Source organism: Hippocampus guttulatus, chromosome 15, assembly GCF_054856545.1.
Source record: "Hippocampus guttulatus isolate MCC_2025c chromosome 15, RoL_Hgut_1.0, whole genome shotgun sequence".
Classification (NCBI taxonomy): domain Eukaryota; kingdom Metazoa; phylum Chordata; class Actinopteri; order Syngnathiformes; family Syngnathidae; genus Hippocampus; species Hippocampus guttulatus.
The window spans coordinates 6,865,737-6,882,091 of record NC_141275.1 but is presented as its reverse complement, the minus strand read 5'-3'; the positions used below and the strand labels follow the sequence as shown (position 1 = coordinate 6,882,091).

General features: G+C 42.9%; 3 protein-coding genes across 3 annotated transcripts; 1 reads left to right on the top strand and 2 right to left on the bottom strand.

The window, feature by feature from the left end:
- Nucleotides 1-31: 31 nt before the first annotated feature.
- p2rx5 (purinergic receptor P2X, ligand-gated ion channel, 5) lies at nucleotides 32-7,744 on the bottom strand. Its single transcript, XM_086131691.1, has 12 exons — nucleotides 7,614-7,744; nucleotides 6,770-6,920; nucleotides 6,481-6,552; nucleotides 5,669-5,744; nucleotides 5,366-5,450; nucleotides 5,174-5,254; nucleotides 3,579-3,720; nucleotides 2,889-3,022; nucleotides 2,730-2,823; nucleotides 2,573-2,638; nucleotides 2,393-2,481; nucleotides 32-1,571 (listed from the first exon to the last, which is right to left on the bottom strand). Exons 1-12 carry the CDS (start codon nucleotides 7,742-7,744, stop codon nucleotides 1,316-1,318), a joined length of 1,377 nt encoding a protein of 458 aa, XP_085987817.1. The 3' UTR covers nucleotides 32-1,315.
- Nucleotides 7,745-9,744: 2,000 nt separating this feature from the next.
- LOC147193596 (polyubiquitin-C-like) lies at nucleotides 9,745-12,119 on the top strand. The gene is made up of 2 exons (XM_086131678.1): nucleotides 9,745-9,850; nucleotides 10,393-12,119. Exons 1-2 carry the CDS (start codon nucleotides 9,766-9,768, stop codon nucleotides 12,000-12,002), a joined length of 1,695 nt encoding a protein of 564 aa, XP_085987804.1. The 5' UTR covers nucleotides 9,745-9,765; the 3' UTR covers nucleotides 12,003-12,119.
- Nucleotides 12,120-13,782: 1,663 nt separating this feature from the next.
- LOC147193595 (polyubiquitin-C) lies at nucleotides 13,783-16,260 on the bottom strand. The gene is made up of 2 exons (XM_086131679.1): nucleotides 16,096-16,260; nucleotides 13,783-15,496 (listed from the first exon to the last, which is right to left on the bottom strand). Exon 2 carries the CDS (start codon nucleotides 15,486-15,488, stop codon nucleotides 13,887-13,889), a length of 1,602 nt encoding a protein of 533 aa, XP_085987805.1. The 5' UTR covers nucleotides 15,489-15,496; nucleotides 16,096-16,260; the 3' UTR covers nucleotides 13,783-13,886.
- Between the last annotated feature and the right edge of the window lie 95 nt (nucleotides 16,261-16,355).

Below are 16,355 nucleotides of genomic sequence, written 5' to 3'. Positions count from 1 at the left end.
CGAGGCGACATGCATTCATTTGCAGCAATAAGACCTTTGAAAGAATATCGGAATACATTCACATTTGTACAGTCGCACACAATACCAGGCAAACATGTTGAATTTATCGCACGAATCATGGCATCAAGGCATCAGTGAAGTCAAGGGTGGGCAAATTTGATGTTAAAATTGGACATGGTCCAGGTCGCTTGAAGATGAGCCACAAACATTTTATGAAATAGGTTAATTGTAAAGAAACTAGGGGACATTTTTAAAAATCAATGATGTTTTCAGCAAATATTTTCAATGCGTATGTAAAATTATTTGTAATTTTAAGATGAAGCAACATTTTACCACACATGTATACAATATTTTTACCCATTTTAAGTTTTAAAAGAGGCTAAATCTGTCAAATGTGTGTCGCCTCAGTTAACTCCCCTGCATTGAGGCATTTTACTTTATATTCTAAAATGTACCGGTACTTTTAAATGATTAAGGAAGCATACTGAAGTGACACAGCTGGATGGAAAGATGAAGATCCTTGTATGTAGAGGAGGAGCGAAATTTAGCCGGGGTCGCTAGCGGAAGTTAGACTTTTTATCGCATGTGTTTTTGCTCTGTTGGCACCTTTTGACGTGTGAGACATTTATTTTTAAGGGGAAATGTAAGATGCGTTTGGGGATCATAGTTTGTGCTATATTTATTAAACCATTAATACATGCAATAATAAAAATGGGGGAAGCATCAATTTCTCCTGGTTTTTCGGTATTTATAGCGGATAGGGAGGAGGGACCTAGCTCTGGTGTGGTTTTTTTTACTGTAGTTTTATTACCTCTTGTGTGGCTCAAAGAGGATAGTTTACTCTATTTTCTTTCCTAATTGATTTTAGAATTGGCCAATTTGACCCACAGTATAACAGGGTTAATCCACTTTGAATGACAATTTCTCCAGATCAGGTGACTGGCGGCTAGTGTCAGTCAGTACCGTTAAAATCAACTCAAAATATCATGCAAATCGAATGTCAAGGAGTGATTGGCTAAAACAATGGCAATGAATACGCAAAGATTCAGCATGGCATCCGACAAAATGCCAAGGTTGATGTTGAGATGAGTCCTATGTTAATGGAACTGTCCACGATTCCATTTTCCATCAGCCGGCAAATGCAACATTTCTTCCTGTATATCTTTACACAGGTGCAGTTGTCAAGGCGGTCTCTCTGAACAGGTGACAAGCCAGCAGCCATGTCACTAAAGTGATAAGTGAGTTACAGTTTTTTTGGTTCCACCTTTCGAGACCATCGCCGCGGGTCATTTTTGCCTTGCAATTGCTTCTATTTTCAATTGTGTGAAGCAAATGTGATGTGATGCTTTGGTTCCACACCATGTGGAGAGAGGGTGGAGGTGTACCGCTGGCCGGTGTTACGTGGAATGGTGGGAGCCCGCTTGTCCTCTGTTGCCTTGTTTTGAACCTCCATGGCTTCAATATCATCTGTCTGTTTCATGGAGTTGGCAGCCCCCATTTCTGCAGTTAGTTTCCTGGATTTCCTTTCCCTTTCCCGATTCTTCTTCTCTCTGATTGTGTTCCGCTCTTTCCTGGAAGATTCAGTGAGGGAGAGGTGAGCCAACGGATTTAAACTTTGAGGAAAAACGTTATCTTTAAAGCCAGGATGAACTACTCCAGTTTGCCAGCGCTTTTCAAAGTGTGAGGTGATACATTTCCACTAGAGGGCGACAGAGGATTTCAAGGGAAAGAGCGTTATGGAAAGTTGCATGAACAGTTTGAGTTTATAATTACGATAACATCCATGCTAATTTGAATGAGCCCTTCTATGGCGTTTCACATTATATGTCTTACTTGCAGAACTGTGAGGCGGAGTTAGAAGAGCACCAAGTAATACATTGAAGTCTGTTTTAATATGTTTAAATGTGTTGAAAACATGTGGGAGTACAATTTTTTTTTATGCGTCACTATATCGCAGGTGGGTCTGTAATCTATTGTGAGCTACCCATTTCTGAAAATATGTGAGAAAACCGGTCTGAATTTCTGAATTACATCCGATATCCATCCGTTTTGACCCTGAAGAGGGGCGCGGGAATTGCTGGAGCCGATCCCAGCTCACTTCGGGCAAAAGGCGGAATAACCCCTGAAGTGGTCGCCAGTCAGTCACAGGGCACATATAGAGACGAACAACCATACACGGCCACATTCACACCGTGCCTGAGTGTCAACCGATCCCACGCCGTACGCACACAAGTCAGGCAAGTGTACTACACCATATAGTGACCACACTCGATATTAAATATGAAAAGCAGCAATATGTGAAGAGATAAGACAATTCTCTGACTTGAAATTTCTTCGCGGAAAGTATTATTGCCCCCACACTCTGAAAAAGACCTGCAGATACAAATCTTACTTGAAATTGATGATCTCAAATTTCTTGTTTCTATAGAAGGAGCTGGTGTTCATCATATACAGTAGGATCATATCACATACAAAGGCTCCCTGCAAGGAGAATGAGACACAGTATACTTTTATTTTATCCCGTGCGACAGTGTAATTCTAACTCAGCGACAATATCATGAAGATAACTCACTATTCCTAGAAGAGCGACACCAGAACCGATGGCAATTATTGTAGGAATGATGTTGAATTTTCCTGCCTGCAAGGAGTGGAGAAAACAAGATACATTTAGCGCAGTGGCTATTACTGGAATCCTATTTGTTTCTAATTTCTCCAATTACAGCTACTACCTGGCCGTTGATCATGATGTCAAAACGAATTCCATATACTTTATATAAAGTCCGAAAGGTTTCCCCATTTTGATCCTTATAGTATCTGGCATATCTGCAAGGCAATGGCATCAGATGGATGAGTTAGAACGAAAACTTGGGATGACTGAGATGACGTACCTGAAGTTGTATCCTGATGTGACGGAGTTGTTCAAACTTATGTCCAAACGGGTGAAGCTGTATTGTGGATTACACTGAGAGTAGTCCTTATCCAAATCGCAGTACCATTCAATTAGGATACCAACAGACCCCCCCTAAAGGGGAAAAAAAAAACACCCATCATTTTTTTTCTTCTCTGCTTTTCTGCAGATGACAGTCATTTTTTTAACTACTGTATAACAATCAAAAAGAAGGGTCTACATCAGGGGTGTGAAACTCGTTTTTGTCGCGGCCACATTGTAGTTACGGTTTCCCTTGGAGGGCCGTTATGAATTTTGGGAAACCGTATAACTGTTTAATCCCCTCCACATATTACATACACAGCGCACAACAAATTGACCAAAAACTATTTTTACAATCAGAAGTCAATTATAATGACTGTTATTGCGGATTACATATAACAATTTGAAATTTGTGTTCAGACTTTAGCTAGCACCATGGAACTTGACATGCTTGATTTGCTTTTGCGGGCCACATAAAAGGGTGTGGCGGGCCAGATCTGGCCCCCAAGCCTTGACTTTGACACCAGTGGTCTACATTTTGATTGTCAATCGCCCCATAGTTTCACGTTGCATGAATAGTTTGGTTTACTTTCTTGGAAAAAAAAAGGAAAGCGGCAGTATTTGTTATTACATTCTGGCGCTGGAGTACCTTTGCAGCCATGTCCTGGAAGTCATGTCCCGCCCACTTGACTAGATCTCCGAGACGAAAGATGGGACAGTAAGGATGGTCCACTTGGTCATAGGAGCATCTTTTCAAGTAGCTGTCATCAGTGGTATCAAGAACATTGGACCTAGAATAGTGATGACAGGGGTCATGACAAGTGCGACTCCTCATAAAAAGGGATGTGCATCACTTTTTTTGGGCGGGGGGAGGGGCTTGTTCTTGATATACTGTCTTTGTTTACCTAAAGGAACCCACGTGATGGATTTAAGCGCCATATTGTGATGTCACATTAAAAAGTTCCACACAGCATATTTGTTTTCTATTTAGATCAGAATGTGAAGCATGCTTGATTCGAGTTTGGACCTGAATGCTCAGCAACTTAAAAAAAGCTTCGACAGCACATAAGCAGTACCGCATGTCTGTCAGTCAGCCGCGAGCATATCGTTGGCACGCCTGCCGTCATTTAAAAGGCATTACGAGAGCGTGTGGATTTCAACAATGCCACTTAATATCCCCTACATCTGGTCAAAAAAGACCAGATGTAGGTGTAGAGCAGGGGTGGGCAATTATTTTTCCCGGGGGGGCCAAATGAGAAGCAGAAAATATTGTGGAGGGCCGGGCCAAAAGTTAGAAATAGAAAATAAAGAAGATAGCACAATGCCTTTGTATGCCAGTAATAATGTAACATTCTCCTCCACCATCACACTCAGCACCGGTTCTCCTCAAGGATGTGTACTGAGCCCCCTGTTGTTCACGCTCTCCACATTTGACTGCTCTCCGACTCTTATTAGCGGTCCAGTTTGCGGAAAGTTTTTAACATGATAACAATCAAACCATTCTAGGAAATGTTCATTTACTCGAGCCAGAATCGGACTGAGTAAGAATCGCTTCCTTGTTTTTCAAAGTCTCGTAGATTTGAATCTTTCCGACTCCAGGCGTCTCCTGAATGTTTCGTACTTTGTTACCCGCTTCGTTTAATCAGATACATATCACTTTCCCTTCCATGGTCATTACTCTCTCCCTCTTTCTTCGTCTTCCCCTCCCTCCCTGTGCTCTGCAACTTGAAGTAACTGCGCCACCTGGTGTTGAAATACCTGTCATTACAAGTCCAAACGAAATGAATGCAATCAAACCTTAATTGTGCACCAATCTTCGGCGGGCCGGATTAAAAAGACCAACGGGCCGGATCCGGCCCGTGGGCCGTAGTTTGCCCACTCCTGGTGTAGAGTGTCAGGATGCCGAAGAAAGATGCGTACTTCATTTCAATGAGCGTGTGACATATACATAATTGCCGTGACTAGTGCCATCTGTCCACAACACTTGAAAGTGGAAAGGGGGTTGGGGCATCTCGCGTGACACCTGTCCACAGTTAGGCTCGCTGTCAAGGGCATCTCTCATGACTGTTTCACCGTCTCAGTGAGAGTAATGCACAGGCCGTATTAATAGAAAGCTCCCTGCACCCTAAAGTTATTTAAAACATGCGTGGGCTACATAGATTTCTCAGCTCGCTTACTGATCGATGGAATGACGCCCTGAGATCTGAGGCGCACCATCGCTCTTCACCACCTGCGGACACTTACTTGGAAAATTCAAACTTTGGGAACCTGATGAAGTTCTTGATGTAAATGGTGAAGTTTTCGGCTTCGCTCAGTAATGGCACTCTGGGAGGGAATGTCGGAAACGGAGCATTTGTTGAAAAGGATTGGCAGCTTTCTATGGACTGTATTGGCAAAAATAAAAGAGATGGTTTGAAAATGTCTTGAGGTACTCACATGGGTCTTTTGCTGTGTTCTACAGGACACCAGGCATGAATCTCGCAGGTGCCGGTGCTGTTTATACACAAGCCTGTTTTAATTCCTGATGGAGAGCAAAGATTCTTGGCTGGGTGGTGGTGAGATAAACAGTCAAATCCCAAATACAAAATGAAAAAAAATCATAAGGATCATGGAGCAGATGCTCATGTGGTAAATGGCCGGCCCGACTGATTCCAGCTCCTGACGTCACTCACTAGGCCACATCCCTTAAAGGCACACGAGACGTGTTTTCACATACTATTGACAATAAATGCTCCTCACCATGCCCCGCTACGACAGTCTCCCCCTCGGTGCAGTCATCATCACTCAAGCATTGGCCATCGGGTACCTTGAAACTCTGTGATGCATAAATGACACGTAAAGTTAATCTAAACGCAGAAGTGAGAATATTTAGGCCATGACAGAATTGGAAGACAATTTTTTTTTTCACCCAAATGAAATTTCATATCATCTCTGTACGATATATGGAAACACGCACGTGTTGTGTACATTATAGTTTTCCTGAGAGAAAATGTAGCTAGTTATATGCAGTGTTTACTAAATATAATTTACAGTAAATCACCAAATTGCCCATGGGAACCCCTAACCCCTTTACTTTATACCCCCCCCCCCCCCCCCCCCCCAATTTGGTGAGCAGCAGGTACTTACCAAAAAAGAGGGAAAAAAATTCTTTTTTAACCATATAGCAAAGTGTTTCTCAACCAGTTAGCCTTGCAGTTAACACAGCTACCATGTAAGGCTTGTGCAAAAACACTAACATAAGCACTGATTTGTAACCCACTTATTCTGAGCCATGTCACTTCAATTACAGTACTCTAATACCAAAATTGATATATATATATATATATTTGTAAATATATGTTTTTAAGGTGCCTTAGAATCTGTAACAGGGTTGCTCAAAACACAACAAAATATATGGTAACACCGAGCTGGAGGAATCAAATGATTTTATTGCCAGTTTTTCTTCATAGGATCCATTCATTATCCAAATCTGACAAATGTTCTCTTTTTCAAACTGTTGCTCTCTGATTTGTCTTCCAATTCTGAAATGAGCCATTTACGTGTACACTCACCTCGGCACAGAAGCCCAGCCTCTGATTGGGGGTCTCAATGTAATTTGTTACCACGAAGAAAACCTGCTCTCCCTGCACAATACAATTAGGTTTTTATTCATTGTGATAATGAAGGAAAAGGTTAAATGAATTACACACCCCGGAGAAGGTCGATACGGTTAAATCTCATCAGGCACATGCTGCTGCTGTTAACGACATCCGCCCGCCCAACTCATAATCCCACTTGACAAGAGCTACAATTGAGGAAAGCTCTAATGCTGGGGGAAGCTTTAATATATGGCGGGCCTACATTTGGTGGAATGACGTAGTCCTCGGCACTCCACAGGTGAAGGCCGGTCTCGGAGCTGTTGGTCAGAGTGACGCCTTTGAGCTTGGTGATGACGGAGGACTGGATGGCCTCCTCTCTTTCCTGGTAGCCCTTCTTCATCACAAACACCCACCTAATGCATGGAGTAAGACTTCATCAAACTGCTGCCATGTTATTAATCATCCATCCATTTTTATGTCCTTTTCTTCATTAGGCCGCAGATGAGCTGGAGCCTGCTTTTGGGCAGGAGGCGGGGTAACACCCTGGACAGGTCGCCAGCCATTCACAGGGCATATACTGCAGACAAAGAAGCATTCACACCTTTGGGAAATTTACAGTGTGTTCATGACTCAAATTAGCTTTTTTTTTTTTTTTTTTTTTTTTTCGGAGCCAAGATTCTAACCCAGAACTGCAAGGCAGATGTGCTAACCACCATGGGCAGTCGTGCTGCTTACTCTTTGTCAGACATTTTCTAATCTGGAGCATTCTAATCAGCTATTCATTTTGAACATGGATTTTCTGTTTGTAGTGGAACCAACTCTTTGATTTCACGTTCACATAATTTTCTTATATGCTTTGGTATGACATCACACAGTGGTCTGACTAGAAAAGCCTTCTCACTCATCTTGAAGGATTACTGAGTCTTTATAATCACGCACACATAGATGCTCTGCCACTTTAAAGGAGCAAAGCAAACACACGGGACTTGCACAGGCACAACTATTTTTAACTTTGTGAATCACTTTGTGGAAGGTTAGTTTAAGCAAAGCCACCCTTGGACAGAAACAATTGGGGGCGGGGGGGGCAAGGCATGATTACACCTTACCCGATTATGTATCCCAGCACGGCCAATTGGTAGATTCGAAACAGTATTCCGATCTTCCTGTTCTCGGCGATGACATACTTTTCCGTCTTGTAGTTCAGGAGGGAAAAGAAGAAGGTGCCCCAGCCGGCCATTTCGGTGGTCGTGTGAGGGAGTGGGGGAGTGAGGAAGTGACACCAGGCAGTGCATGTCTCTTGCTCAGCTGGTTGACTCGTCAGACCCACTGTCACTCAGCATGCTCCTCCAACATGCCCGAAGGCAACATGAGCACACGTCACAACCATTTGACAGTCTTTTAAGGTGGCTTTTGAACTTTACTTCAATATTTTTCTTTGGGGAGGAAAAAACCCCCACTTTGTTTGTCAAGAGCGTGCAAAAGGACATGTGAATTAACACAAATAGATCATCAATACACATCAATACATTTGAATGCTGAGCCGACCCGTAAGCATTTGATTTTGGGGGGCCGACTATTTCTGCCAATAGCATTGATCATTGATTATATTATACCTTCTATAAACTCATTGCGGCAGCAGTATTACACTGTACTAATGTTGTTTACATTTCTTTCTCCATGTATGGAAAAAGCAACACGTTAAAAAAAATGCATATTTATTCACTATTGAAGTATATTAGGGGTGTAATGACAATCGGAAAATAAGTTTGCAAGAAAAATGTGAGTTGGTACACAAACTAATGAATCAGTCATAAATTCGCAATGTGGCTTGGACTGGCGGGTGGCCCAATCAAAACATCATAAATTGGTATAAATCAGTTTGATATTCATGATGTATTGTAATTTCTTTGAATTTAATGAACTTCAATAGGGTTTTGTACAGCTTTTCATGTTGCATGTTAATAAACATGGCTAAGGCTTCACTTCTATCGCTTTAAATGAAATTTGTCACATGTACAGTACTGACAAAAAAAAATTGCATCATCACCCATCGAACTGAGAAAATACAAGTGCAAACATTAATTATTATTTGTGTAATCTATTGCTCTTGGTTTCGCTCAATATATTATGTGTTTAAATATGTTTGAATTGTTAGAGACTAGAAAAGAATATAAGTTGTGTAACTGCTGTAAAAACCTGCCTAGGTGTATTTAAATAGATTAATTATTTTTCACGGATTTTCACATATTATTGCAAGACGGTCAGTCACGTAACCCCGGCGATGGAAGGGAGATTACTACATATACAGTAGTGCAGCCCGGAGTTTGCAGTTTTAGGAGCGTACTTTCAGACCTAAATTTTCTCACTCTTGTTTTCTACCACAGTGCCATCTAGCGACGAGGGCGTGTAATTGGCCGAGCAGTTTCAGGACAGCTCTTTTTATTTTTATTTTTTATTTCGATGGGGCGGGGCAGATTACGCAGGCAAATATACGGTGGACGAGACAAATTATTACTGTACTCCAGTATTGACAACGCAACAATCCAGAAACATTTGTGTTAAAATGGTATCCATTTTTTAATTTTATTTTAACATTAATCCCAACAAGTGCCAATAATATGGAAATATTCATGACTATTCCTTCCTCAAAATCATTTTGCCGAGCAATTATGATTAAATTAATTTCATTGTTCGCAATGTATGTAGTTTGCATTATGCAATACAATGCATAATTATTTATAGACTATATAGAGCATTTTCACAACCGCTGTTGCAATTTTCCCCATTGTGGGACTATTAAAAAATATAATAGTATAAAGTAATAAAGTATAGTCGAGACTTCTCTCTGAAAAAGACCGTGAGAGAGAGACTAATCGATGTAATGATTTGGTTCAGTATTCAAAATTGTTTAGACCCCGACCTGATGAGATGACGAGCCTGATCGACATTTACTTTCGAGCCACCAACCAATGGCAAGTCAAACCAACAATCCATTCATCCAATCAAAATGGGAAGATTTCAGTTGCTATGATGGTTCAAGACATTCCCGGCAAGACAGACTTTAGTGCCATGTAATATTAAACCGCCGAGCAACCCTCGTCAAAAACATACTCATATAATGTACTTGAAGTGTAACTTGTGTCAACGAAATAAACGATAAAGTTTGAAAAGCTGTGTGCCAGGCAAAGAAGGAACTATTTTTATGCGGATGGATATTGCCAGTGACGTAAAAGCCCCAGGTTTATAAAGAATTTTGCCATGACCTCATCACTCATAGAACGATCGCAGACGGCTCCCAGGCGTGAACGGCGACTCACACAAACTGAAATATCGTCATTTTATTGTAAGTAGCAAGTTAACAACTCATTTTGTTCGGCCCATTGAATCAACTGTCTGTGGACATAATTACATCGTTTGTTTTGTTTTTTGGTAAACTTTCCGCGAACCTGGTCTTCGTGAGCATTGGCAGCTGTTTGTATGAGTGGACGCATAAAAAAATATTGAACGCTACTTGGGTGTTCCCTTTGGATAAGCGAACTACTGTGTAAAACTTGAATTACAATCCATCTGTGTTGGGATAATTTTCTAGGGCAATAATAGTGACTCAACATTTTCACCGGAAGCCTCCATTATGGGAGGCGTTAGCTGAGCAAAAAGGGAGTCAACAAGGTCTCAAAATGGCGCTGTCCACTGGAATGTTAATAGTGACAATCCCAAGAATCGGTTGGTTGTTACAATTAAATTCTTTTTTTTGTTTGACGTTGTGTGAAATTATATAATCAAAGATCATGGATTAAAGGTTTACATCTAATGAATAATGCACGCACATTTTACTGTACAGGTTTATAAGAGAGTACTTTAACATAGTTGACGTATTTATCTTAGGTGTAAACATGCAGATCTTTGTGAAGACCCTCACTGGCAAGACCATCACCCTCGAGGTTGAGCCCAGTGACACTATTGAGAATGTCAAAGCCAAAATCCAGGACAAGGAAGGCATTCCCCCAGACCAGCAGAGGTTGATCTTTGCTGGCAAACAACTAGAAGATGGGCGCACCCTGTCCGACTACAACATCCAGAAGGAGTCCACCCTCCATCTTGTCTTGCGTCTGCGAGGTGGCATGCAAATCTTTGTGAAGACCCTCACTGGCAAGACCATCACCCTTGAAGTTGAGCCCAGTGACACCATTGAGAATGTGAAGGCCAAAATCCAAGACAAGGAAGGCATTCCCCCTGACCAGCAGAGGTTGATCTTTGCTGGCAAACAGCTGGAAGATGGCCGCACCCTCTCTGACTATAATATTCAAAAAGAGTCCACCCTCCATCTTGTCCTGCGTCTCAGGGGTGGCATGCAGATCTTCGTGAAGACCCTCACTGGCAAGACCATCACCCTCGAGGTTGAGCCCAGTGACACCATTGAGAATGTCAAAGCCAAAATCCAGGATAAAGAAGGCATTCCCCCAGACCAGCAGAGGTTGATCTTTGCTGGCAAACAACTAGAAGATGGTCGCACCCTGTCCGACTACAACATCCAGAAGGAGTCCACCCTCCATCTTGTCTTGCGTCTGCGAGGTGGCATGCAAATCTTTGTGAAGACCCTCACTGGCAAGACCATCACCCTTGAAGTTGAGCCCAGTGACACCATTGAGAATGTGAAGGCCAAAATCCAAGACAAGGAAGGCATTCCCCCTGACCAGCAGAGGTTGATCTTTGCTGGCAAACAGCTGGAAGATGGCCGCACCCTCTCTGACTATAATATTCAAAAAGAGTCCACCCTCCATCTTGTCCTGCGTCTCAGGGGTGGCATGCAGATCTTCGTGAAGACCCTCACTGGCAAGACCATCACCCTCGAGGTTGAGCCTAGTGACACCATCGAGAATGTCAAAGCCAAAATCCAGGACAAGGAAGGCATTCCCCCAGACCAGCAGAGGTTGATCTTTGCTGGCAAGCAACTAGAAGATGGGCGCACACTATCGGACTACAACATCCAGAAAGAGTCCACCCTCCATCTTGTCCTGCGTCTCAGGGGTGGCATGCAGATCTTCGTGAAGACCCTCACTGGCAAGACCATCACCCTCGAGGTTGAGCCCAGTGACACCATTGAGAATGTCAAAGCCAAAATCCAGGATAAAGAAGGCATTCCCCCAGACCAGCAGAGGTTGATCTTTGCTGGCAAACAACTAGAAGATGGTCGCACCCTGTCCGACTACAACATCCAGAAGGAGTCAACCCTCCATCTTGTCCTGCGTCTCAGGGGTGGCATGCAAATATTTGTGAAGACCCTCACTGGCAAGACCATCACCCTTGAGGTTGAGCCCAGTGACACCATCGAGAATGTCAAAGCCAAAATCCAGGACAAGGAAGGCATTCCCCCTGACCAGCAGAGGTTGATCTTTGCTGGTAAGCAGCTGGAAGATGGTCGCACTCTGTCCGACTACAACATCCAGAAGGAGTCCACCCTCCATCTTGTCCTGCGTCTCAGGGGTGGCCTGTAATCGATCACAATTCCATATTCATAATCCTCAAGTAAATATAGTGCTGTTAATTTCACAGGCATTTGCCATGATGACCAAATGTTCAATGCACATAATTGAAATAAATGATTAAAGCTATTATTTTGGTGTTTACTATTATTTTATTATTATTGTTTTTTCCTTTACGAGTCTATTTAGTCATAAACCTTGCAGATCCAGCTCGGCCTCCTTCTCTGCCACAGAGGTGAAGTTCCACGTCTGTACAGCCAGCTGAGCTTGCTTTGCATGTGACATTATTTGGGCCTTCTCACGGGTCAGCAGTGTCAGCATGTTTTCTTGCATTCACTGCGTATAGGAAAATCAAGGAATTGCGAGGGCCAAGTTGCCTTAGCGCGAACTTACTTGGCATGCTAAAACGGTTGCATCAAGCAATCATGGACAGAAGCTGTCACATCAAAGCTGTCTGTTCATTGTGATGAGGCATAAATGTAGTTTTTATTGGGGTGGGTGGGAGTGGCTCACAGACTTGTATCCCACTAGAACAGATCTGAATCTACCATGAGTGGAGTGAAACAATACCAGTTTGAAATAAATGACCATCTTTAAAGCTATTTTTATTTCAGGATCATATTTGATGTACAGTACTATTTTCAAACCAGACCTTGACATGGAGCAAAAAGTTGAGGCAAACGTATTTTTTTCCTTCTGAAACTGAATTGTCTATTTTAGATGTTTCTGTGCACATCTATACAAGTGCTACATAAAACCAATTATTAGTTGTGGTTTGTTATACTTAGGTTTGTTCTAACATTTTTCCAACACCCACAATTGAGTTGTGGTCCGTCTCGCTAATATTTTTCTGCTTGCAGCTGATGATTAAAACGGTGGGCAGCAAATTTGGACACCACTCCAACAGGTACCGGTAGTTGCAGGAGTAGGTCGGGGGTAATGTGCCGCCGCCTCCTCTGGGGGGCGGTGCAAGGCCACCCTTGGATGATGTTAAACATCTCGGTCGTTACAGTTCTGTTTTTCATATTTTATAAAATGAGCAATTCACATCGTGGATGGACAATTCCAAGTTGCACGTTACCGGTATATAATTTCCATTTAATTATTAATTCTTGGTTTCACATGACCATTTTAATGATTCATAATACTTTTGTTAATTTGTCTTTTTTACTCGCATTTGCAATATTTCAATGAGTTGCAGTAATACATAAACCTTTTCATTTTGGGGAATGACATTTTTTTTCCTGTTTCCAGGTTAACTTGTGAATTATGTATTGTGAAATGTTCATCTTCAATGAAGCATACATTGGATTATTCAAGATACCGTCTGACGAGAATTTAAACTTAATGACCCATTTGCTTTAATTTACGAGGCTCTGCATTTGATAATTGCCCCTCGTTTTTTTCCTTAAAAATAATTTGACGTGTGCACATATTGAACATGTCTCTTATCCACTGGTGAAAGGGCACTTTGATCCCCTTCTTTCATCCGTAACTGCTTCAAAGTATGCAGGAAAAGTGATCAAGATTGCACGACTGTCTTGCGTTTTATTTGACTTCAAGATGGCGCCGCGAGAGTGGCTGCCTTTCCAGCAACCCCTATGTTCTTCCTTTCATAACTTTGCTGCTGTGAATTGGGAATTTCTCCATGGCAAGACTAATATAAGGGTTTCTTATCTAGCCCAACCGTACTTTACCACCACTTTAGTTTTCCTAAATGGAAAGAGCACCCTCGGTCTTACATATTAAATAGCAAGCTAAATATCTAAATTTACACAAAAAAAGAAACTGATTGGTTTAATCATTTATTCCAAGAATGCAATGAACATTTGGTCATGGCGAATGCCAAATTCAGAATACTATATTCAACTTTATCAAACATGAAATTGTGACCAACTACTGGCCACCACGCAGACGCAGGACAAGATGGAGCGTGGACTCCTTTTGGATGTTGTAGTCTGACAGTGTGCGGCCATCTTCTAGTTGCTTGCCGGCAAAGATCAACCTCTGCTGGTCAGGGGGAATGCCTTCCTTGTCCTGGATTTTGGCTTTGACATTCTCGATGGTGTCACTGGGCTCAACCTCAAGGGTGATGGTCTTGCCAGTGAGGGTCTTCACGAAGATCTGCATGCCACCTCGCAGACGCAGGACAAGATGGAGGGTGGACTCCTTCTGGATGTTGTAGTCGGACAGGGTGCGACCATCTTCTAGTTGCTTGCCGGCAAAGATCAACCTCTGCTGGTCTGGGGGAATGCCTTCCTTGTCCTGGATTTTGGCTTTGACATTCTCGATGGTGTCACTGGGCTCAACCTCGAGGGTGATGGTCTTGCCAGTGAGGGTCTTCACGAAGATCTGCATGCCACCTCGCAGACGCAGGACAAGATGGAGGGTGGACTCCTTCTGGATATTGTAGTCGGACAGGGTGCGACCATCTTCCAGCTGTTTGCCAGCAAAGATCAATCTCTGCTGGTCAGGGGGAATGCCTTCCTTGTCTTGGATTTTGGCTTTGACATTCTCAATGGTGTCACTGGGCTCAACCTCGAGGGTGATGGTCTTGCCAGTGAGGGTCTTCACGAAGATCTGCATACCACCTCGCAGACGCAGGACAAGATGGAGGGTGGACTCCTTCTGGATGTTGTAGTCCGAGAGCGTGCGGCCATCTTCCAGCTGCTTACCAGCAAAAATCAACCTCTGCTGGTCTGGGGGAATGCCTTCCTTGTCCTGGATTTTGGCTTTGACATTCTCAATGGTGTCACTGGGCTCAACCTCGAGGGTGATGGTCTTGCCAGTGAGGGTCTTCACAAAGATCTGCATGCCACCCCTGAGACGCAGGACAAGATGGAGGGTGGACTCTTTTTGAATATTATAGTCTGACAGTGTGCGGCCATCTTCTAGCTGTTTCCCAGCAAAGATCAACCTCTGCTGGTCAGGAGGAATGCCTTCCTTGTCCTGGATTTTAGCTTTGACATTCTCAATGGTGTCACTGGGCTCAACCTCAAGGGTGATGGTCTTGCCAGTGAGGGTCTTCACGAAAATCTGCATGCCACCCCTGAGACGCAGGACAAGATGGAGGGTGGACTCTTTTTGAATATTATAGTCAGAGAGGGTACGGCCATCTTCCAGCTGTTTGCCAGCAAAGATCAACCTCTGCTGGTCAGGGGGAATGCCTTCCTTGTCTTGGATTTTGGCCTTCACATTCTCAATGGTGTCACTGGGCTCAACCTCAAGGGTGATGGTCTTGCCAGTGAGGGTCTTCACAAAGATCTGCATTCCACCTCGCAGACGCAAGACAAGATGGAGGGTGGACTCCTTCTGGATGTTGTAGTCTGAGAGCGTGCGGCCATCTTCCAGCTGCTTGCCAGCAAAAATCAACCTCTGTTGGTCTGGGGGAATGCCTTCCTTGTCCTGGATTTTGGCTTTGACATTCTCGATGGTGTCACTGGGCTCAACCTCGAGGGTGATGGTCTTGCCAGTGAGGGTCTTCACAAAGATCTGCATGTTTACACCTAAGACAAAGATGTCACACGTTAAAAATCATGGCTTCAAACAATCAAAAGTCAAATGCGATATTATGGGAGCTAGCATTTAATCCATGGTCGATTTATAAATGTATACAAAGAGCCATTTGAAACATAATTTCGTTGTAACGACCAATTGATATTGCGGCGAGGGAAGAAAAATCATCCCTTTAACACTCCAGTCAACAACGCCATTTTGAGTTCTTGTTGCAGTTGAACAAAAGGGAGTCTTTGTCGCCGCCCATAATGGAAGCCACCATTGGAAATGTCGAGTCACTGCTATTGCCAACAACTATCCATTGCGTTAAACCATAAAGATCTACGACGATGGAATGTAATAACATGCTTATACAATAGTTTGTAAAAGCTAAGAGTACACCCAAGTCTAAAGAAGCTATTTTTAAAATGCGTCGCCATTAAAACTCAACGGCCAACAGCGCTTACAAAGACCTGGTATGTGAGCTCAACTTTAACCGCCCCCCCCCGCAAAAAATATATATAATTTTACGGGAAAAAAACACCACAGGTGACTTGCCAGCTCAAACAAAGTACGAGTATATATAAATATATAAATTTGGGGAACTTACGGTTGAACGTGAATCTATCGTCTCGACCAACTTCTCGCGTCTTCCACCCAAGTTCTATACAACGGCCGCTCAAAATCCCTTTTATATATTAGAGCGCCTGCCACGTCATTGAACGTATCCATCCGCACTAAATAGTTCCCTCATTCCCCGGCACCGTGCATTTCAGTCTTTTGGGTTTATTTTCGTTTCCACCCGTTACACTTAAAATACATTTTAAAAAGAAAAAAATACCATCAATTACCAATAATACAGTCATCAGA

Coding starts and splice junctions, on each gene's coding strand:
- p2rx5 (XM_086131691.1), bottom strand. CDS start 7,744: ATGGCCGGCTGGGGCACCTTCTTCTTTTCCCTCCTGAACTACAAGACG. Junction 2,824..2,888: donor ACATCAGGATACAACTTCAG/GTACGTCATCTC, acceptor ATTGCCTTGCAG/ATATGCCAGATACTATAAGG. Junction 2,482..2,572: donor GTGTCGCTCTTCTAGGAATA/GTGAGTTATCTT, acceptor TTCTCCTTGCAG/GGAGCCTTTGTATGTGATAT.
- LOC147193596 (XM_086131678.1), top strand. CDS start 9,766: ATGACCTCATCACTCATAGAACGATCGCAGACGGCTCCCAGGCGTGAA. Junction 9,851..10,392: donor TGAAATATCGTCATTTTATT/GTAAGTAGCAAG, acceptor TATTTATCTTAG/GTGTAAACATGCAGATCTTT.
- LOC147193595 (XM_086131679.1), bottom strand. CDS start 15,488: ATGCAGATCTTTGTGAAGACCCTCACTGGCAAGACCATCACCCTCGAG.